General features: G+C 56.4%; 1 protein-coding gene across 1 annotated transcript; it reads left to right on the top strand.

Annotated features, from left to right (window-relative positions):
- Positions 1 to 3637: 3637 nt before the first annotated feature.
- LOC125130564 (1-acylglycerol-3-phosphate O-acyltransferase PNPLA3-like) lies at positions 3638 to 21388 on the top strand. The gene is made up of 9 exons (XM_047786041.1): positions 3638 to 3945; positions 6964 to 7196; positions 8351 to 8416; positions 11720 to 11929; positions 13138 to 13198; positions 16639 to 16851; positions 17694 to 17826; positions 19207 to 19311; positions 20117 to 21388. Exons 1-9 carry the CDS (start codon positions 3759 to 3761, stop codon positions 20232 to 20234), a joined length of 1326 nt encoding a protein of 441 aa, XP_047641997.1. The 5' UTR covers positions 3638 to 3758; the 3' UTR covers positions 20235 to 21388.
- Positions 21389 to 22428: the final 1040 nt, after the last annotated feature.

Raw genomic sequence — 22428 nt, 5'->3', positions numbered from 1 at the left:
ATGTAATGGAAAAAGCCTTTGTTTTGGAGTAGCAATTTATGGCACCTATTTTGTGAGAGTATACAGGGGAAACTTATGATTTCAGTCCCTTTACTCAAAAAGAAGTTTGGGGCTGGGAAAAATGTTGTTTGGCCTACAAATTGCTATTTTCTATAATAGATATATTTTCTTTTATCAAATAACAGTGTCACCTGTAACTTTCATTCCTTGTGGGGGCATTTGATAATTTTGGGTATAATTCTCCTTTCTATTGAAATTGGTGGTTTGGAACTTACGTAAATCAGCACAAGAGGTTAAAGGCTTAGCTTGCTGGTGCCAAATAAATCGTAGTTTTAAGCATGTCACGAGCCCAAGGCTTTCGTGCGTTTTTGTTAACTACATACGCCTTTAGTTAAAGAATGTTAGGTATCATAGTTTATTACTTATTAAACCTTTGTTCTTAATATAAAATAGAATAGCTACTGTTGTTGACCTTTTAAGAAAAATACGGTGTGAAACTTTAAGTTTGTAATCTTGAAGGAAAATCTAAAGTTGAAAGGAACATGCTTTAACTAACCTTTTTTTTTTTTTTTGTATCTCAGGTGGAGGGAACAGAAAGGGCTTTAAATCAAGTGTTAGTGTCAAATCTTACATGAAACCTGATTGTGATAGCATGAAACCTGATGCTTTTCATTTGATAAATTGGGTCATCTGCAGCATGCCGCTGAGGAGTTGGCTCCAATTCTTCCCGCGCCGTTTGTAGCCCATCCCCTCCTTCGGCGCTCCCTGGCTGCTGGGGCTGGACCTCGGCAACCCCCAACTTTGTAGCCAGGTCAGAAGGACGTGTGGATACCTGGAGATCCGACTTGCCACTGGTGTCTGCAGTGGGGCCGGTCTTGAGGGACGGAGCCCTTCACCCGCGGAGTCTGTGTTAGGTCTGGGCAGCAAGCATCGGAACGGAATTGAATGTTGGCCTCCGAGTTGGTGTTAGCAGAGAGTTGTAGGAACGGTGTTGGAGGGGTTTCCATTGCAGCTCAGTGGTAATAAATCCAACTAATATCCATGAGGGTTGCGGGTTCCATCCCTGCCTTGCTCAGCAGGTTGAAGATCCTGTGTTGCTGTGAGCTGTTGGCGTAGGTTGCAGACACGGCTCGGATCCGGTGTGGCCGTGGCTGTGGTGTGGTCTGGCAGCTGTAGCTCCGATGTGACCTCTAGCCTGGGGACTTCCATATGACACAGGTGCATCCCTTTAAAAAAGAAAGGAAAAGAAAAGAAAAGAAAAGAAATGGTGTTGGAAAAGTTGCTGACATCATTGGTGTCAGTGTGGTGGAGGAGTTCCCTTGTGGCTCAGGGGGTTAAGGACCTGGTGTTGTCACTGCTATGGCATAGGTTCGATCCCTGGCCCAGGAACTTCTGCATGCCACATAAGAGTGTGGGGTAGCAGGTAAAAACGGCTTACCCTGACATGGTTATTTTCTTCCCAATGGCACAGAAAAGGAGACTCAGCTAAGAGGTAAATGGTGCCTGCAAGTTCTAATTAACTCTGCTAATGGGTGCAGAAGTCTGCATTTGGGCTCAGCCGTCTGATGTCTACGCTCAGAGACCCAGCTGCAGCCTGGCCCACGGGAGTGCCAGGCAAGGGGCTAAAGAGACCCTGACCCTGGGACCCCCACCTAGTCTTTTCTTCTCTTTGGGAAAAGAGGGGGAGTCCCCCTGCCTTCAACCACCAAGCAGCCACGAAGAGGAGGTGACTCCTCAGCTCTGCTCCTTCCTGCCCACATCTCGATCACACCAGGGAGGGCAGATGTCTCGGGCAGCCTGCCATGGATGTGCGTCTGTGGCCAGGAAGTGCATGCAAATGCCAGTAGCTGGGAGCAGGGTGACTCATCTGGCACCTGCAAGTGCAGCCTCTAATTCCCACCCCAAGCCTGGCCTTCCTATCATTGGGTCTAAGGAGAGTCATGCCACACTGGCTGGCCGGCAGGTGCAGGATGAGGGCATCCCAGGTAAGGAGCAGGAGGCTAGAGATTATGGCCAGAGTTGACTCTGCCAGCAGCCTTAGCTTCCCAAAATGCAAATCTCATTTCTGTCCCAGCCCTGAGTGTAAAGCAATCACTCCAGACAGGCCTGCAAGTACTGGCCTCCCACCCTGACCCCAGCAAAGCCAGTGCGGTACCGGTACCGGGTCTGGGCCTCAGTCTCTGAAGTATCTGGGCCTCAGTCTCTGAAGGGTCTGTGTGATGGTGCTGTCACTAGGGCCTGAGGCCACCACACCCTGGAATTCCAGTCCTTTGATGGGAGACAGAATAACCTGCCCGGGCGGGTCAGCCATCCTTGAAGCAGCCCAGCTTCGGCTTCTGGGCTTCTGCCCTGCTCCCAGCTTTCTCCACGCCTCCAGGCACAGGACTTGGGAAGCTCTCTGTGTGGGGGTAGGGGAGGGGTGGGGAGGGTTGTGCGGAATCCACGCGGCCAGGAGTTCTGCAGATGACATTTTGAATCGTGACAGGAAGTTCAGCAATCTTTTTATAGAGGAGGACATGGGGCACACAGGGGGGGGGGAGGCCTGATCCCAAAGCCCACACTCTGCACTCCACTGTGGACCTCGGTGGAGAAGGGGGCGGGCCTCTCTGGACGCACGACCCGGCGGTGGGGGCGGGCAGGACGGCGCAGTAACCTGGACTGTTGGCCGTGCAGCTCCTGGCAAAGGTCTCACCTCCTTGCGAGGGCCGCTGTGGAACTGCTTCCGGCAGACACAGCAATCAGGGGGATCCTAGGCATGTCACCAGGGTACCAGTAACCACGCAGACCTGAGCCCCTGAATGCTCGCCACCTACTCCACCTCCCAGCACCAAGCACCTGTTAATCCCAGTTTTTAGGTAGAAGGGAGAAACCAAAACGGAAACTTTGTGTCATTATCATTAAATGAAAAATCTCTATGGGTTGCCAGGAATTCAGGACATTGCACAAAACCTTCGGGAAACCAAAGCAGAGACATGAACTTTTTTCTTTTTTTTATTGGGTCTTTTTAGAGGCGAACCCTCAACACATGGAAGTTCCCAGGCTAGGGGTCGAATTGGAGCTGTAGATGCCGGACTATGCCGCAGCCGCCGCAACGCCAGATCTGAGATGCCTGAGATGCGTCTGCGACTTACACCACAGCTCGTGGCAACCCAGGATCCTTAACCCACTGACGGAGGCCGGGGATCCAACCTGCGTCCTCATGGATCCCAGTCACATGGTTTCAGCTGAGCCACCGCGGGAACTCATGGAATTCTGTTTAGATGCTAGTGCCTGCTTAAGACTTGCTTCCTTCTGTAAAAAGGGAAATGATAGTGTCCAAAGGATATTAAGAAGCCAAGTGGGCAACTCTTACTCTTTCCCTGATTTAAGGCATGAAAAGGAACGGATAAGGAAGCTGTTTCTCTCCAGGACAACCAACGTCCTTTTGGAGCCACAGAAGAAGCTTCCGGCCACCCTCACCCCAGCGCAAGCCCTCCTCCCCCTCCCCTCCCCTCCCCTCCCCTCCCCTCCCCTCCCCTCCCCTCCCCTCCCCTCCCCTCCCCTCCCACTCCCCTCCCCTCCTCCCTCCTCTCCCCCCGCCCCCAGCCCTCCCATTGGGCAGCCCGCCGGCTCGCTCGCGTGGTCCGAGGGGGCCGAGGCCGGCCGGGTGACATCACGCCGGGACCGCCCGGGCCGCGGCGGGGAGGCAGAGAGGGCTCCTGGGCGCCGGCGGAGAAGCCACGTACTCGGACCTCGGACGCCCCCGCCCCGCCGCGGTTATGTACGACTCCGAGCGCGGCTGGAGCCTGTCCTTCGTGGGCTGCGGCTTCCTGGGCTTCTACCACATCGGGGTGACCCGCTGCCTGTGCGAGCGCGCCCCGCACCTCATCCGCCACGCGCACAGGTTCTTCGGGACCTCGGCCGGGGCGCTGCACTGCGCCGTCTTCCTCTCCGGGACCTCGCTGGGTAGGTCGGGGCCGCCTCCCGGCTCTGCGCGGAGCGGGCGCGCGCGGGGGAGCGGGGCTTGGACACACACGCTGAGGGGTCCACAGCAGGGTCTTCCCAGACGGGCGCCTCCTCCGATGTGTCCTCTCGCCCCGCACGCGGAGAGCTCGGTTGCCCGGCCTGGGAGCGGGGGCGCGCCGGGCGGGCGGCTCTGCCGCGCGTGGGAACCCTGAGCGCATCCCCGCCTCAGCTCCCTTTTGGCGCCCAGGCTTGAAGGAAGCCCCCTACCCCGGGAGGAGCGAGCGCGACGCCGGGGTGTCGGGGGCAGAGGGACGATTTGCCCCGGCTCCATCCAGGAGGGGAACTTTGGCCCGTGTCTGCTCGGGGTGGGTGCCTTCTTTCCTCCGGGCATTAGAGGGGCTGGAGACACTCCTCCCCTGGGAGCCTTTGCTCTCTGTCCAACCCTCCCTGGGGCCGCGTGCCTTTTGGGCAGAGGGCAGCTCTGTGGCTTGGAAGGGAAGGGGCTTGGGGAGAGATGTGTTGTGGCAGGGGAGGGGACATCGGAAAGGTGTCTCCTCGCCCCCTTTTCAGTATTCGAGACCCTTCCTGGCCTAGAGTGGACCCCTGGACACCCCCATCCCATCCTCCCCTCCCACACATCCCGTCACAGCTCTGGAAGCTAAGTCTCGGGCACTTGAATCTTGTCCTAAAGAAGCCTCTCTGTCCATGTGGGTGCCCGTTTGGGAGGAGAGGACTGGCCGGGACTTGTGGCCAGCTGGCTTAAATGACCAGGAAAAGCATCCTTGGCCTGGTGTGCTAGCCAGGGGCCAGGGCCTAGAACGAGTGGCAGCCTAGAGCTGTTGGCACACAAAAGTGCCCAGACAGGAGAATAATGCCCCTTATCAGCCCCTGTTTAATTGGGCTGTAAAACAGCTTACTGTTTGCTCTATCCAGGCACTGCGGTGTTGGACACTGCCAGCAGGGAGTGACTTTGTTCCTGGTGGCCAGGAATCCCATGTCAGCAAGCACAGCCCTGCCATTGGGTAGGGTCAGTGAGCAGACCCTGGGCTGATCAAGAGGTGGGGATTAAGAGAGGCCATGCTGGCTGCCGCTGAGGGGGAGAGGAGCAAAGGGCAGGAAATGTGATCTCTGAGGACGGCGCTGGCTACTCCAGCTAGTGTGCACACCGTGGGCTTTAGCAACGATAAACACCAACTCTTGTGTCCCGAGGTTGTGACCCAGACATCCACATGGGCAGATGTTTAATTGGGGCCCGATTCAAATGCACAGGCCCCAGCACCTGAAGTGCATTGACCCCAGTGTTAGCAGGTTTCCTAACAGGCAGAGGACAGGTGCAGCCTGGGACTGTGCCCTGCAGGGGGAGGCCGGGGACCACTAAGTTCCTGGAAAGTGGGTCTGGAGGTTTCCGCTGGAGCTGCTTCTCAGGTTCTGGGAGCCCCAGGCTCCTGCTTTAACCGCCTGTCTCACTTGGGGGACCGCCAGGGAGCATTTCCCGGGGGCTGTGACTTGGGCAGGACTCCCGAGAGCGCCTCTAAACCAAGACTGACTTGACAGGAGAGCCTGGGGGAGCCAGCCAGCGGGGCGCAGTTGTGCACCTTCCCCCTGGGCTCCGGGGGCCACGTGTGCGGGGATTGCTGGGTGGAGATGGAAGTGGGTCAGGACCGGCTGAGGTGTGCCTGGCCTTCTGCATCCCAGGGCTCGTGGTCGACCAGGGCTCGGGCCGGGACAGGAACCTGCCAGGGCAGTGCAGGTCTGCCAGAAAGGAGCAGGCCAGTGAGTGAGGCCAGATGGAGCATGAACGTGCCCTGTGCCCACTGGACGGTCTGGCAATTCTGGCATCGGAGGTGAAAAGTTAGGTCTAGTTATTTATTACATGCTTCCTCTGGGTCGAGTGCCTACAGCTTATAGTGTATCTAATCCCCTCTCCCTCCAAAAGGTAGGTAAACCCTGTCCCAGGTTAAAAACACAGAGTCTGGGAGTTCCCGTCATGGTTCAGTGGGTTGAGAACCCAACAGAGTGTCTGTGAGGATGCGGGTTTGATCCCTGACCTCACTCGGTGGGTTAAGGGTCCAGCATTGGCACCAGCTGTGGCATAGGTCACAGATGCACCTCGGATCTGGCGTGGCCGTGGCTGTGGCGTAGGCCGGCAGCTGCAGCTCCAATTGGACCCTTGGCCTGGGAACTTCTGTATGCTAGGGGTGCGGCCCTAAAAAGAAAAAACCCCAAATCCTACAGTCTGAGACTTAGAGAGGCAGCGCAGTGACTTATTTCAGTCGGTCAGCTAGCAAGAGGTGGAGGCAGGATTCAGACCCAGGTCCCAGAGGCTGCACTTGCGCTCTGCTCCCTGTGGTGCCAGGCCTGTTTGTGCTAAAGCTGCGATGCTGTAAGTTCCTGGCTTCTGGCCCGATGGAGGGATGGAGGGGAGGAGAGGGCTCACGTGGGCCTCTGAGGCTCATTCCTGTGGCCATGGCCTCGAGCAGCACTAACCAGTAGAAACATGTATATCTTGCATTTGCTAGTAGCCACATGGAAAAAATAAGACATAAATGAAATTAATTTTATCCCAGTATAGCTGAAGCGTCATCATTTTCACATCTGATCAATATAAAACATTATTCCCGAAATATTTTACTACTTTTTTTTTTTTTTGGCCATGCTCTTGGCATGCAGAAATTCCCGGGCCAGGGATCAAACCTGCACCACTGCAGCAACCTGAGCCATGGCAGTGACAATGCCAGATCCTTAACTGGCTGAGCCACCAGGGAATTCCAATTTTACTTTTTGTTGTTGTCGTCCGAAACCTTTGAGAGCCAGTGTGTCTTTTACCCATCTCACTTTGGACCAGCCATTTCTCGGGCTCGGGAGCGGAGTGTGGCTACTGGATCAGACAGGGCAGGACGAGGGAAGGGGAGAGGCTGGCAGCTTCCCTGCCGTCAGGTTTCTGGTCTTGCCATGAAGAACCCACATCTCCAGGGTGGTACATTCCTTTGTATATTTGTCTCTCCCCCACCCTCCCAGACCAGACGCTGGAGATGCTCATGGGCCTTGTCCGCAGTGCCAGGAGCCGGAGCCTTAGCATCCTCCACCCATCCTTCAACCTGAGCAAGCGCCTCCGAGATGGTCTGCGCAGAATCCTCCCAGACAACATCCACCAGCTCCTCTCTGGCAAACTCTGCATCTCGCTCACCAGAGTGTCCGATGGAAAAAACGTGCTGGTGTCTGACTTTCGGTCCAAAGAGGAAGTCCTGGACGTAAGCAGTTTGCTTATCTGGGTGTTGTCAAGCAGGAAAGGCCGCTTTGTTTTGAAAGCAACACAGAGTGGGCTGTCGCGGGCCACCTGCCCCGTTCCTGGTTGCCTAAGATGCTGGTTTGCTTCCTACCAGAGTGCCATAAACTTGGTGTGGATCGGTGATCTGGTCTGGAGCACCGGCAAACCCTGAGTGCTCTAGGACAGTTTCGGTTTCAGCTTTTTCGGCAGGGGGGAGGCGTACCCACAGCACACGGAATTTCCGGGCCAGGAATAGAACCCATGTCACAGCACTGGCTCCTAAACCTGCTGAGCCAGCAGGGAGCTCCTAGTTTCAGTTTCAAATAACACCTCCCCATCCCTCAAGACTTGGCTCACGACCTCTTGCTCCAGGGGCCTTGTCCCAGAGATGCGCACCTCCTCCCAGCAATGCCTGTTCCTCAGTGAGGACCCCTCCGGTGAAGCCCCACAGGGGCAGGCGCTTGTCTTATTTGCCTCTGTCCTCGGGCTGTAGCCCAGAGAAGATCACAGGCCGTATCAAAATACCAGTGAATTTGGCTGATGTGCCTTGTGTGAGAGCTGGGACAGCCAGCACCTGTGAGCCCCTGCGTGCGTCCTTTCTCTCGTTGCATCAGTGTTCCGTCCTGCTCAGTGCTCTCCAGTAGAGGGTGACACAGAGCCTGGTTCCTGGACCAGCACCTTCAGCCTCCCCTGCAGGCCTGTTAAGAGTTGCAGACTCTCGGGCCCCACCTCCAACCTGCTGCTTCAGCATCGTAGGGCTGGGGCACCCCGTCTGTGGGTTGACCCGCCTTCTGGGTGATTCTGATGAATGTCAGCCCCGATGGCACCCCTTCCCCGCCAAGCAGCTAGTCACGGACCCTTGGGCCTGCCCGTGATGGCGCGGTGGGGGCCTCAGGGGGAGCAGGGAAGGCAGTTCAGGTCTGCAGCCGGCGTGGTTGAAGAACGTATCATTGCGCTTGAGATCAGAGGTTTGCAGGTGGGTTCACCCCCATCCCGCCATTTATGAAGGCACCTACTACGCGCAAAGAGCTCTTTCGGGCTCGTTGCTCTTCTGGCCTGGAGAAGGCTTATCAAGGCCCAGGGAAATGAAAGGGAGCCTGTTCTGGCCTGCGGTTCCACTCGCTTTCTATTTCACAGGCCTTGCTGTGCTCCTCCTTCATCCCTCTGGTCAGCGGCTTCATCCCTCCTTCCTTCAGAGGCGAGGTAAGTCCGCTTCGAAACTGTGTCTGCGCAGCTCCTGCCCGTGAGGCGCGGGGCTCAGGCGCCGTGGGACCTCGGGCCCCACCCCCAGACGCAAAGCCTTTCGTGTCTCAGTTTGGAGACAGAAATTCCATCGCTGGCCCCGCTTCCGGGCTGCCTGGGACCATCATTAGCTGGTTATGTGTCGGGTGAGCTGTTGGCGTCATCGTCCCAGGAGCAGCAAAATAGGTGCCCAGTGGCCTAGTTAAAGGATAAGATGCTTTAGAGTCGGTTCCTCGCTGAACGTAGAGCTTTATTTTTAGGGGTTGGAGTTTCCGTCCTTTGTTTTTTTTTTTTTTTTTGTCTTTTTGTCTTTGTTGTTGTTGTTGCTATTTCTTGGGCCGCTCCCCCGGCATATGGAGGTTCCCAGGCTAGGGGTCGAATCGGAGCTGTAGCCACCGGTCTATGCCAGAGCCACAGCAACGCGGGATTCCGAGCCGCGTCTGCAACCTACACCACAGCTCACGGCAACGGCGGATCGTTAACCCACTGAGCAAGGGCAGGGACTGAACCCGCAACCTCATGGTTCCTAGTCGGATTCGTTAACCACTGCGCCACGACGGGAACTTTCCGTCCTTTCTGAGCTCGACTCTGGCCTCTTCGGGGCGATGCTTGGGGCAGGGGCTGCCCACAAATTTCAGTCTGGCTCCATTCAACAGAGACGAAAACACGCAGGACTGATTCCGAGCCCTGCCGGTGGAGAAACAGAAGTTTCGGGGTTCGTCCCGCAGGCTCGGGCCTAGATGTTGGGCGATGCCGGACCACTTGGCAGCTTCCTCCTAGAGCAGGGGTTGTCAACGGGACATCCTTCTGGCCCCTCCCACCCCAGAACCTTGGCAAATGTCTGCTGACGTTTTCGCTGGTCACAACTTTGGGAGAGAGCACACGATATCCCGGTGTCTCAGCAGGAAGGCACTTTCTGTCTTTATTTTTATTTTATTTTTTTCTTTTTCAGCCACCTTGCAGCCTATGGAGTGCCCAGGCCGGGGATTAGATCCAAGCTGCAGTTGCAACCTAGGCTGCAGTTGCGGCCATGAGAGTCTTTAACCCACTGTTCCGGGCTGGGGATCAAACCTGCGTCCTGGCACTGCAGAGACACCGACCCTTTTGCACCACGGAGGGAATGCCAGGCAACACTGGGTTCTTCACCACTGAGCCGCCAGGGAAGCCCCCACCCGTGAGCTTGTAGATGCTCCCCTCCAGCTTCCATAGAGAGTGTCTGGCAACAGTTGAGAAAATACTGCTGTGTGTACATATCTAGTCATTTTTGGACTCAAGGCAAGAGTGTCTCCCTCTCTCTCTCTTTTTTTTTTTTTGGTCTTTTTTTTAGGGCCGCACCCTCGGCATATGGAGGTTCCCAGGCTAGGGGTCCAATCGGAGCTACAGCTGCCGGCCTTCGCCACAGCCACAGCAACTTGGAATCTGAGCCACGCCTGTGACCTACACCACAGCTCATGGCAATGCTGATCCTTAACCCACTGAGCGAGGCCAGGGATCAAACCCACGGCCTTAGGGATGCTAGTCGGGCTGGTTAACTGCTGAGCCATGACAGGAACTCCAAGGCAAGAGTATCTTGATAGCTAAGGCACGGCTGACATGCCTGATTCCTTTCTGGACTTGTTTTTGGCCAAGGCGTGCCCTGAGAGTGCTCTTTGGAAGGACTGGCCGGGGAAGGTCTGATATTTGGAAGATGTGATATTTGAAGGCCTCCCCCTGTGGACACTGACGTCTGGGCTGTGATGGTCGTGGGTTTGGCACTCATTCTGGACACTGGTGTCATAGATGCAGACTCGGTCCAGGTTGTCCTCAGACCTGCCTGCCGCAGCCTAGCTGTGGGCACTAAGGAAAACCACAGCCGTGGTTCTATTTTTTTTTTTTTTTGGTCTTTTTGCTATTTCTTTGGGTCGCTTCCGCGGCATATGGAGGTTCCCAGGCTAGGGGTTGAATCGGAGCTGTAGCCACCGGCCTACGCCAGAGCCACAGCAACGCGGGATCCGAGCCGCGTCTGCAACCTACACCACAGCTCACGGCAACGGCGGATCGTTAACCCACTGAGCAAGGGCAGGGACCGAACCCACAACCTCATGGTTCCTAGTCGGATTCGTTAACCACTGCGCCACAACGGGAACTCCACAGCCGTGGTTCTTACAGAACTTACCCCAAATGCTACTTAGTTGTGGGTTAAGACTCCATTGTCCGAGGGCTGTTCAAGTCCCAGGTTCTGTGTGTTGTGGAGTCTCCAGGGCTGCTTCTCATTTCCCAGTTGTGGACAGAGCCAGGCTCACCGATTGTGTTGTCCAAGATTACTCGGGTGGCAAGGGCCCATGACCCTCCATCTCCCTCAGGGCTGAGTCCACATCCGGCTGTCCCCAGTGGACACAGCTAAACAGCGCCTTTGTGCAAATTACATGGTCACATCCAGGGACGCCCACCTGGGCTTAGGACTTGGCCACCACAACGTGGGTCAGACGCCAGCCTCTGTCTGCCTGTTTTGCTTGGTGCTTTTTGTGCAGTGCACAAACTACACAACAGCATGTAGCAACCCTGAGTGCCAGCCTGCAGCCTGGCCTGGCGCAGAGGTGCTCAGGAAGGAGTTCCTAAAAGAGTGACTCCGAAGTCCCGTCCTCCCAGCGTATCCGCCTGCGGCTCTCTGCCCATCATCTGAAACGCACAGGAGTTTCTGTTGTGGTGCAGCTAGCTGAAATGAATCTAACTCGTATCCATGAGGATGTGGGTTCGATCCCTGGCCTTGTTTAGAGGGTTGGGGATCCGGCATCGCCGTGAGTTGTAGTGTAGGTCACAGACGTGGCTCAGATCTGTCATGGCCGTGACTGTGGTGTAGGCTGGCAGCTGCAGCTCCGATTCGACCCCTACCCTGGGAACCTCCATATGCCGCGGGTGCAGTGCTAAAAGTCAATAAAAATGAAAACACAGGAGTTCCCGTCGTGGCGCAGTGGTTAACGAATCCGACTAGGAACCATGAGGTTGCGGGTTCGGTCCCTGCCCTTGCTCAGTGGGTTAACGATCCGCCGTTGCCGTGAGCTGTGGTGTAGGTTGCAGACGCGGCTCGGATCCAGCGTTGCTGTGGCTCTGGCGTAGGCCGGAGGCTACAGCTCCGATTCGACCCCTAGCCTGGGAGCCTCCATATGCCGCAGGAGCGGCCCAAGAAATAGCAAAAAGACAAAAAAAAAAAAAAAAGAAAACACACAGCCCAGAGCTTCTGACAGTACCTCCTGTGTTTTGCTTGTTTTTTTTCTCCCTTAAAAGCGATATGTGGATGGAGGAGTGAGTGACAATGTGCCTTTCTTTGATTCCAAAACGACCATCACCGTGTCCCCCTTCTATGGGGAGAATGACATCTGCCCTAAGGTCAAGTCCACGAACTTTCTTCACGTGGACGTCACCAAGCTCAATCTGCGCCTCTGCTCAGAGAACATCTACCTGATAAGCCAGGCACTGTTCCCTCCGGATGTCAAGGTGAGGGGGGGCCATGGGTTCTGGAGGGACCTCTCTTGGCTGCCGGGGACCCACCAGCTGTCCTCTGCAAACCAGTGGATGCAAACAGACCCCCTCTTTGGCTAGGCTCTCGTCCTAGCTCAGTGCTGCCCCCTCTGGCCGTCGGAATCCCCTGGGGACTTTTATGCATAGATTCTTTTTTTTTTGGCAGCCCTCTGGCGTATGGAGATCCCCGGTCAGGGATCGGATCCGAGCCATGGTTGTGACCTACACCACAGCTGGGGCCATGCCCTGATCCTTAACCCACTGTACTGCTCTGGAGATTGAACCTGGGTCCCAGTGCTCCAGAGACACTACCAATCCCGTTGTGCCACAGTGGGAACTCCCCCCCAGGGACATTTAAACAGCGGCTGCTCCCATCCCACATCTAAGGGCCAAGGCTTAAGTATCAGCAGCCTGGGTGGTAGGATTTTTTTTTTAAATTATCCCAATGATTCTTTTTCTTTTGAGGGGCGGGGGGTTGAGGCATGCAGCAGCTTGATGTGGGGTCTCAGTTCCCCGGCCAGGGATTGAACCCCGGGGCTACAGTGGTGAAAACACCGAGTCCTAACTACTGGACAACCAGGGAGCTCCCTGTCTACCCCACCCCCGCCCATGATTCCTATTTGCAGCTGTGTCGAGAACTACACCTGCGTTTGGTGGTTTAATCTTTCTTGATTGCTGTTGCAGTATAGTGGACTTAGCCACTCGAAGGTAGTAAGAAAATTGGCAGATGCGCACAGCACTGCTCCCCAGGGAGAAAGAAGGCCATGCAGTAGCATGTATGTGACAGCGTGTGCTCGCGGAGAGAGAGGTGGCTATACACAGGACTGGTTTCCCCGTGTGGTTTGTGTGCAGAGGAGCAGAGGTAGCAGCTGTCTCTGTCCCCTGTCAAATAGATCAGGCCCTGGCGTTTGTTCGGGTCGAGATTGTCCAGGGTCCAAGGGAGCCCAGAGGAACCAGCACCTGTCCTGCTGGGGCACCAGGGGTGTCCTTCGAGCTGAGCCCTGCAGGAGAGCAGAGCTGCTGTCTCCTGGGCATGCAGAGGCCCTGTCCAGCCCCGCAGTGGCAGTGGCAGTGGCTCAGAACTTAGGCAATTCTTGGGCTTGTGTCTGCCACCTTCAAGTGATGTTTAAAGGAATGGAGCTTGGTGACTCCCCTGGGCAGTTACTTCCTTGATTTGTTCCCAGGTACTTGGAGAGATATGCCTTCGAGGATATTTAGATGCCGTCAGGTTCTTGGAAGAGAATGGTAGGTATGGGGGGGTTGGGGAGGTGACAGATGTGCTTTTTGGGGGAGAGCCACACGGCCTATGGACATTCCCACACTAGGGATGGAGTGGGGTTGCAGCTGCTGGCCTGTGCCACAGCCACAGCAATGCTGGAGCCAAGCCATTTCTGCCACCTACGCCACAGCTTCCAGCTCATGGCAGCGCCGGATCCTTAACCCACTGAGCAAGGCCAGGGATCAAACCTACATCCTCATAGTCGGGTTCTTAACCTTCTGAGCCACAGTGGGGATTCCAGGGAGCGCCTTTAACGAGCGTTCTGTTCATGGGCTTGGGAAACGGGAGAGTGATATTGGTTCTAAAACTCAGCGCCCACCACCTCCCCCCACTGTCTTGCTCAGCCCTCCCATTAACCCTGGGACAGAGGACATCTTTGCCCCACTTTACAGAGGCCACTCACTTGGGGGGGGGGGCAGAGCTGGGATCTGAACCCAGGATGTCACACGTCCCCAGGTGTCCCCAGGCTGAAGGCACTTCCTTTTCTTTCTCTCTCTCTCTTTTTTTTAAGGTCTGTACGCGTGGTATGTGGAAGTTCCCAGGCTGGGGGTCAAATTGGAGTTGCTGCCAGCCTCCACCACAGCCACAGCAGTGCTAGATCCAGGCTCCATCTTTGACCTACACCACAGCTCACGGCAACACCTGATCCTTAACCCAGTGAGTGAGGCCAGAGATTGAGCCTGTGTCCTCATGGATACCAATCAGGTCCATTACCACTGAGCCATGATGGGAACTCCTGCTTTTCTTTTCTGCTTGAACTATTGTGAACCTTTAGTTTGACAAGAGAGGAAGACAGGGTTTCTGGCCGCAGAAGGGATGCCTCCAGCCAGGCGCAGGCCACGCACACCTGCTGGGGCCCGTTTCCAGCCTTTGAGTCGAGTCGGCCTGGCTCCTCCAGGCTGCGGGAGTCGAAATGTTAAGAGTGCGTGTTTGGGGCTCTTTTTCTTTGATACTAAAAGCTGGTTCGTGTGTTGATCCCCTGAATCAGCCTTTTTTTTTTTTTTAAGTTCTTTTATTATTATTATTATTGGTCTTTTTGCTATTTCTTGGTCCACTCCCGACAACGCCAGATCCTTAACCCACTGAGCAAGGGCAAGGACTGATCCTGCGACCTCATGGTTCCTAGTCGGATTCGTTAATCACTGTGCCACGACAGGAACTCCTGAATCAGCCTTTGACCAAAACCACAGAGAAGATGTGGCTCACAGGACAGACATGTCTTTATGCAGAAAACGTTTACCGTGTATCTCCCAGATGCCAGGCCCTGGGCTCTGTGCTAAGGACAGCGTGGTGGACAGACGGATGTGGCCCCCTGTCCTCTGGAGCGTAGTCTTGTGGCAGGCTGGGCACACAGGTGAACAGAAGGCGGATGGTGTGCCAGGACGCTGGAGGGTCACACAGGAGGGATTGCAAGGCAGGAAAAAGCAGGGCCTCCAGGTGGATGCCTTGGGGGTGACTCGGAGCATCCCAGGTGTGGGCAACGTGAATATGAGGCCTGCGGGCAAGTTGTCCATTGGAGGACGGACAGAAGGCGTGTGTAACTGGAGTGTCAGGGGGTGGGGTGGGGTACCTGGAGAGGTGGACAGAGAGGAGGGGGCGGGAGAGGCGATGAATGCTAAGTGGAGGGAGAGGCTGGGCTCCGCCAGGCCTCGTTGAGGGGTTTGCATCCTGCAGCAACAGAGGGCTGCTGAAGCTGGAGTGAGGGCAGTGGGAGGAGACCTCTGCAGAAACACCCCCCCCTTTCCCCTGCCCAGCCTGCCAAGGCTTCCTGGAAAACCAGCATGCAGGACGCCAAGGAAGCTTGGCTGGGGTTGCGCCACAAGGATGGTGGAAGGGGCCTGAGGGAACAGGACTTGGAAATGACCAACCTGACCCACCAGAGATTCGGGAGGGAAAGTCCTGGCCTCTGGCTTCTGCAACTGAGGCGGGGGGTGGGGGAGGGGCTCTGCTCACTGCCCGGGCACTCGGGAGGGCGTGGGTTCTGCAGGAAAGCTGGCGATGCCCCAGGGATATATGTGGGTGGCTGTGCAAGAGGTCCAGTGTTACCAACTTTCGGTTCTGGAGAGCAGTCGGGACTGGGGATGAGATTCGGGGCAATCTGGGAACAAGTGGTGGTGATGGGCCCTGTAAAAGTTATTAGGTGACTGTGCACAAGCCACCTCCCCCTCCCGGGCCTCTGTTCCCCCATCGGTAGCAAAAGGCATGTGGACCAAGGTACGTCCAGGTGATTCTTAGTGATTCTAAAGACTGGCGTGTGGCTGTGCGTTGGCAGCGTTGATGCCGTGTTTGGGTTTAACCATGTAAGCGAGGTCCTCCCTCGGCCAGGCCAGCCTCCTTGGGGTCCTGCGGACAATGCCTGGGAGAGGGGCAGGTGTCCTCTGGGAACAGATTCTCTGAACCATTCCTAAGGGAAAGGAAGTCCCCGAAGGTGAGCTGTGCTGTGTGTCTGATAGAGGCTGGAAAGTTCCAGGAGGGCAGAGATGGGAGGTGTGACCTGGGGAGCAAGGCACAGGCTCCGAGGGCAAGAGCTGAGCCAGGGCCGTTTTGGCATTCCCATCGTGGCTCAGTGGAAACGAATCTGATTAGCATCCATGAGGATGCAGGTTCGATCCCTGGCCTTGCTCAGTGGGTTAAGGATACGGTGTTGCCGTGAGCTATGGTATAGATGGCAGATGCGGCTTGGATCCCATGTGGCTGTGGTGTAGGCTGGCAGCTGCAGCTCTGATTGGACCCCTATCCTGGGAACCTCCATATGCCAGGGGTGTGGCCCTAAAAAGACAAAAAAAAAAAAAAAAAACCCCGCCATCCTGCTGCCCCCATCCAGGGGGAGAGCAGGAACCACTCACCGGTATTAGCCCTGAGCCCCACACCTAGGGCAGAGCCTGCACAAACTCCTTGACTTCCTGCTTCTTTCGAGGCCATGTGACAGAGGGTGCCATCTCTGACATCAGACCTGGGTTCGAATCCCACTCTGCCATGTATTGGCTGCGTGGCTCCAGACAAATCTCTTAACCTCTCTGTGCTTCTGATTCCTCAGCTGAGAAGCAGAGATGATGATAACGGTAGCCGTTGAGCAGCCACTGCAGGGACTGGAACGCTGGCTCAACCAGTGGCTCTGTTGTTATAAATTCGTTCCAATCCGCATCTCTCGACCTCCTGGATGCACCTGTGGCTCTAGGGCCCACACAACTGGCGAGTGCTGGTGCCAGGAGGCTGACTCACATCAAAGCCCCACCCTTCTTTCTCCCAGTGGGGTGCCTGCCCTGGTCCATCCCTGCCTGGTGCAGACAACAAGCTTGCAGCTTCCCAGTCTCGCTTGCCTCCCTCTACCTGGGCGGGTGGGCGGGTGGGCAATGACGTCGCTGTCTGAAGCCATCCGATGGGTCTGTTTCTGTGCCCTTTGTAGGCATCTGTGACAGGCCCCATCCCGGCCTGAATGAGTCCTTGGCAGAGTGGGACGTCCTTGAGCCACCCTGGGAGCCCTTGAGCCCGGACTCTTCCCCGGGGGTGGCCGCCTGGGAGGCGAGGCCCGAGGGAGACGAGCTGCTGGACCACCTGCGTCTCAGCATCCTGCCCTGGGACCAGCACATCCGGATCCTGTCGCCCAAGCTCATGCTAGGTGCTGGCTCTGTGGGGGCAGGGCAGCCGAGGAAGGCTGACCTCTCTGACCTCTGAGATGGGGCGGGGCAGGATCCGTGGCGGGCCGGGGACGGGGGGGGGGGGGGGGGGGGGGGGGGGGTATCTCCCAGCACAGGCCTCCCATTACCCAGACCCTGGCTCAGACTCCCTTCCCACGGGGTCACAGCCAGAGGAAAACAAACTCCAGCTGAGGTTTGAGTTAAACCGGCCGTGCTCTCTGCTCCCAAGATTCAGGCACACTGGATTTGGGGGGGCTCCGGGGCGGCCTGGTCTCTGCTGTCCACCCATCTCAAAGCCTTCCCTCTTGAGCAGCCCCCCCCAAATTTCTCCCTCCCCCAAAACCATAGTCTTGAACCTTCGTCATCAACTATTTGATGGACGGATGAATGCACCATCCAGCTTCCAGTGGGGCGTTTGGGGAAATTTAAAGATGAACGGCCCACCATTTCCTGCCCCTGAGGCACTGACACCCTAGGAGTTAACAGTCACCAGCAACTGCCCAGGTCAATCTTATTTGAAACATCATGAGGTTGTTCTAAAGGGGAAAGAGAAGGCGGGGGGGGGGGTGCAGTTCCAGGCAGAAGAGATGGAATCCGGATGCCTCTGGTTGCTGCGGAGGCAGAGGTTTGATCCCTGGTCCAGGAGGTCCATATGCTGCAGGTGTGCAGCCATTAAAATACATAAATAAACAAATAGATGAATAAAAGCGGGGTCAGCTGGGACCTTGTGTCCCGTAGGTGATCCAGGGGCTGTCTGGCCACATTCCCCGTCTCCTCTCTTTTGTGAAAGCTTCTGATTCTTCCTCCACATTGTATCTTGCAGCACTGAGGGAAGCAGCTAGAAACCCGGACGGGTACATAAGCAAGATGTGCAACTTCTTACCGATTAAGGTCGTGTCCTACGTGATGCTGCCTTGCACGCTGCCCCTGGAGTCTGCGATTGCTGTGGTCCAGAGGTGAGCGTTGCACGTGGCTTTGTGGCTTGCTCACGGCCTGAGAACTAAGGGAGGGAATCCATGTACAGCCTGCGGCTCGGGGCCTGGCTCCTTATACATCGGAGCTCATGGTCTGTATGGAACATGCTGGAAAGCGGCTCGTGGAGGAGTCCCAGCCCGTCCCACCTGCTTTCTTGGGGCTGTTACGGGTGTGTCACTTCTTGTAGGTCTGCACTTTTATTTTTTTCTTTTTGGGGCCGCACCCGTGGCATGTGGAAGTTCCCAGGCTAGGGGTCCAGTTGGAGCTGCAGCTGCAGCTGCCAGCCTACACCACAGCCACGACAATGCCAGATCCATGATGCATCTGTGACCTGCGCCCCAGCTTGTGGCAACGCCAGATCCTTAATCCACTGAGGGAGGCCAGGGGTCAGACCCACGTCCTCATGGATATTAGTCGGGTTCATTACTGCTGAGCCATAATGGAAACTCCTGGTTCTTAACCCACTGAGGCGCAACAGGAACTCCACTTTTATTTTGGTGTTTTATTCATGGTGTGTGGCGGGGGGTTTGAGGCCAAGGCTTGTGTGCCTGCTGGGTTCCTGGGCATTTATGTACCCTCAGCCTTCTTCAGATTTATTTTGGTGCTTACTTTCTTTTTAGCAAGTTAGCATCTGTTCAAGTCCAAAGCATCCTTCAGAATGCAGCGCAGCTCTCCCGCTTCGGCCACCACCATCCCATATCCCTTCCCCTTGCTGCGGAATTAGCCACCTGCTCCCATGCAGCCCTGCTCTGGGCTGAGGTCTGTTCCCACATTTCTCAAAGCCTGAGACATGGGGTCCTTTTGTGTCCGAGTGGTGGGGGGGTGGGAGTCTGAGAGGCAGTGATCAGGCCTCCTTGGTGCCTTCCTCTGCCGGCCACACACATGGCCAAGCCTGGCAGAGCTGGCTGAAGGGGGTGATACCTTCAGCCACAAGATGCTGTGCCTTGGTGGCCGTGTTGCCACAGGTGAGTAGAATCCTGGAGAACCAAGGGCATTTCCTTTTAGTTCCATGGGAGTCTCTTGAGCTTTCCTGAATCAAAAGTAGCCACGGAGTTCCCTGGTCACCTAGCAGTAATGAATCTGGTGTTGTCACTGCTGTGGTGCAGGTTCAATCCCTGGCCTGGGGCCTGGGAACTTCTGCATGCCATGGGGGCAGCAAAAAAAAAAAAAAAAAAAAAAGTGGCCTACCTCTGCTTTCGGCTGTTCAATGGGCTTGTCTCTGGAATGTGTCAGGTGGGGCTAGGAGTGACCCCAGAGGTCACCTGTTCGCATTGTTGTAAGACGGCTGCCTTTGGTTTCTGTTGTGGCTTCGCCTTCGTGCTCACACCGTGGGTATGCCACTGTCCGTTTTATCCCTGCAGACTGGTGATGTGGCTTCCAGACATGCCTGATGACATCCAGTGGCTGCAGTGGGCCACCTCCCAGATTTGCTGTCGGGTGATGAGGTGTCTGCTCCCCACGTCCAGGTAGATGACTTGGCTGTGGGCGTGTGGGTCTCACAGGCACCCTCTCATTGCTCTGGCCTCACATGCCATTCTAGAAATGTCACTGGGTCCCAGGTAGGTGGAAGGGAGCTTATCCTCTAGTGAGGGGGCCCTGACCTATGGGGGCAGCTGAGCAAATTAGAGGTTGCAGTGTGTCTGCTGGAAGCTTATCAAGTTTTAGTTGCATAGGTCACAGTGAAGCCGGGGAGGGGTGGGGATGTGTGCCATCGAGCCCGGGTTTTTTGTTTTGTTTTGTTTTTTTATGGCAGCACCCAGGGCACATGGAAGTTTCCCGGCCAGGGACTGAATCCAAGCCACCAATTGCACCCTACACCTCAGCTGCAGCAACGCCGTATCCTTTAACCCACTGTGCCGGGCAGGGATCAAACCAGTGCCTCTGTAGCAACCTGAGTTGTGCCATTGTGCCGCAGCAGGAACTCCCATTGGGCCCAGGTTTGATGGCAGAAGAGGAGAGAGCTGGACAATGAAGCAGGGGAAGGGCAGAGGACAGGTGCAGGTCACTGCGGGTCAGCTAGTGTTGCTTTGCCTGAAGGACGTGGCTCAGATGCCAGCCCCACCAGGAGGGGGTGGGGCATGCGTGTTGGTGGAGGGGCGGCCAATGCAGATTCCCATGGGCCTCAGACTTGCTGAATCAGTCTCTCCAGATGCGACCTGTCCACCTGCATGGTTGACACGGCCCGGCTGCTGCTGCTGCTTTCTGATTTCTGAGAATGAATGCAGAGTAAGAAGGGCCGGTGGCTGAGTTAGAATTCTTCATCTGTTTCAGATCCCAGACACCAGCAAACGGCCACCAGCCTCCCCCCACAAACCAGAACACAAAGGGCGCTGCTAGCCTCCCCACTCCTCCTTGGACCCGGACGCCCACCCCGTGGACTGGCCAGTAGAGGCCACAGCTGACGTCTGTGACGTCTGGAAGATGACCTCGGTGCTGAGTTTATAGCTCACTGAAGCCAAAGGCAATCTAGTTGCTTTAGGGAAAGCCAGGAAGCTACTTTCGGAGTAGGCAGTGGTTCAGAGCTTAAGGAAACCTCACGTGCGGGCGTGGACGTGAGATGGCTCGGGTGGGAAGTCGTATGGGCAAGACCAGCGTGGAGGGCCCACGGCTGCCCTCTTGCAGCCCTTCAGCTGCCCGGGGAGGCTCCTAGATTGACTGGAGGAGTTTGGGCGGGAGGCCTCGTGCAGCGGTGGGGTTGGAGGAAGAGAGAAGCGTGGTCTCTGGTACAGGAAGCGGTCAGCATGGGGTGAGGGTGGCGAGGGGCGGCCGCTCCCGGCCACCTGGCCCCAGAACAAAGCACTGTCCCCTCGCTGAGTGGCCTGGCGTCGGGAGGCCATGCCTGCCTGAGGCCCACGTGGACCCCAACCACCCACCTTCGTACCCCCGAGCCTGACTCTCAGGACGGATTCCCAGCTGCCTTTTCTGTCAGAACCACAGCCTGGTGAACCTCGGCCTAAACGGACACAATTTAACCACTATTTACAATTTAACCAGCACATTCCACTAAGGCAGCATCCTACACGCTAGATCTGCGCTCACTCCAAGGAAAGACACGTCAAACGGCGGATGGGATCGCATGGGACCTATTTTCTCACGTGTGAAATTATTCCGCCTTCTTCTGAGCAGCGTGTGTTTTATAATTTTAAAAAAAGAAAGAATAACGCTTCTGTCAAAATGGCAAGGCCCCCCCTCCCACCTGGGCCGGACCCGCGACCCCGTCTGTTTACGGCTCGGTTATGCTCTGGAACACGCCACGCGCAGGCGGCACCCGTGGGCGGTCGATCTAATGCCGGGGCCAGTCTGTTTGCTAAACAGAGAGCAAAACTCATTGCACAGCATGAGCCTGGTCTCGTTGAGAAAAGGTCAAAGAAAAAAAGGAAGAGCGTGTGGGTGGGTGTGTACCTGCAGAACAGACTGGAAGGACGTGTGCCGAAATACTGCTGGCGCTTCCCGTTTTGCTGTTATCCGAAATTCTATTTTAGATTGAATTTCTATGTATTTCTTTCGTTAAACAATACTTCATAATAAAAGGTCGTTAAGGTTTTTCCTCACCCCTCCATCCTTTGCAAGGAGCCAGTGTTGCTTTCCTTCCCTCACAGCCAAGCTCCTTTAACCCCCCACCCCCACCCCCCGGGTTTATGGTCCCACTGCCCCAGGTGGCCCCCACATGCTCTGTCCTGGACCCTGGGGGCCAGAGTGTCCCTCCTGCCTCCCCTCTCCTTCCTCCGGGACCCCAGACTCTCCGACTCCATCCTGGGTGCGAAGCTCTTCCCAGCTTGGACGTGCCAGCTCGGACGTGCCAGCTCTGCCAAGGACACAAGCTGCTCTGGGGAGGGGGGCTTGCTCACTCCAACCCCCTCCCCAGCTCTGGCCACCTGGCCCACCCGACCCCCTTCGTCCCCATGGCTGGCTCCCCAACAGAAGCCCTCTTCCGGTGCAGGGCTCCTGGCCCCCATGAGCTGCTCCGCATCTGTGGACTCCCAGGTCACCTGAACCAGGACCTGGGGACACGCTGAATCCCCGCTCACCCACTCCAGCCGGCTCCAGTCCTGTCTTGTCCACCTCCACTCAGCGTCTCTAGGAGCTGGCTCCCTGGCAGCAGACTGCCCCTGCCCTGGGCCCCTACAAGGACCCCCTGGGGGGTTCTGGAGGCCTCACCCGTCGTCTTGGGCCAGCCTCAGGACCAGAGCGGGTCAAGTCGCTCCACACCCCTACTGGAGAAGCTGCCTCCCTCCCGCCCGCCAAGGCTGCCCCCTCGTCCCACCAGCTCAGGGCCTTGTCCTGTCACCCTGCTTGCTGCACAACCCCTGTGCCTTCCTCGCAGGCTAGGCCCAGGCGCAGGGGAGACGGGTGACAGAGGTGAGCCCTGCATCTCAGGGTGCTCGCCCTGTGGAGTCCACAGCACAGGGTGCCCCGAACTCAGAGGAGGGGGACCTGCATCCCTTCCTGGAGGCCTCAGAGGTTTGGGGTCTGATTCTATTAAGAGAACTAGTCACTGGACTGCACCTGTCTGTCTGACGGGGCCAGATCGGCACTTCACAGAGCGAGCTTGCTGGAAACCGGTGTCCCTGAAGACGTCACCA

Source organism: Phacochoerus africanus, chromosome 7, assembly GCF_016906955.1.
Source record: "Phacochoerus africanus isolate WHEZ1 chromosome 7, ROS_Pafr_v1, whole genome shotgun sequence".
Lineage (NCBI taxonomy): Eukaryota > Metazoa > Chordata > Mammalia > Artiodactyla > Suidae > Phacochoerus > Phacochoerus africanus.
The sequence above is the reverse complement of the archived record's forward strand: the minus strand, read 5'-3'. Positions and strand labels throughout refer to the sequence as shown.

What these genes read in the sequence shown, in the direction of transcription:
- LOC125130564 (XM_047786041.1), top strand. Translation starts at nt 3,759, where the DNA reads ATGTACGACTCCGAGCGCGGCTGGAGCCTGTCCTTCGTGGGCTGCGGC. An exon ending in CCAAAGAGGAAGTCCTGGAC is followed by an intron (nt 7,197 to 8,350) that starts GTAAGCAGTTTG and finishes TCTATTTCACAG; the next exon opens with GCCTTGCTGTGCTCCTCCTT. An exon ending in GTCGCCCAAGCTCATGCTAG is followed by an intron (nt 16,852 to 17,693) that starts GTGCTGGCTCTG and finishes TGTATCTTGCAG; the next exon opens with CACTGAGGGAAGCAGCTAGA.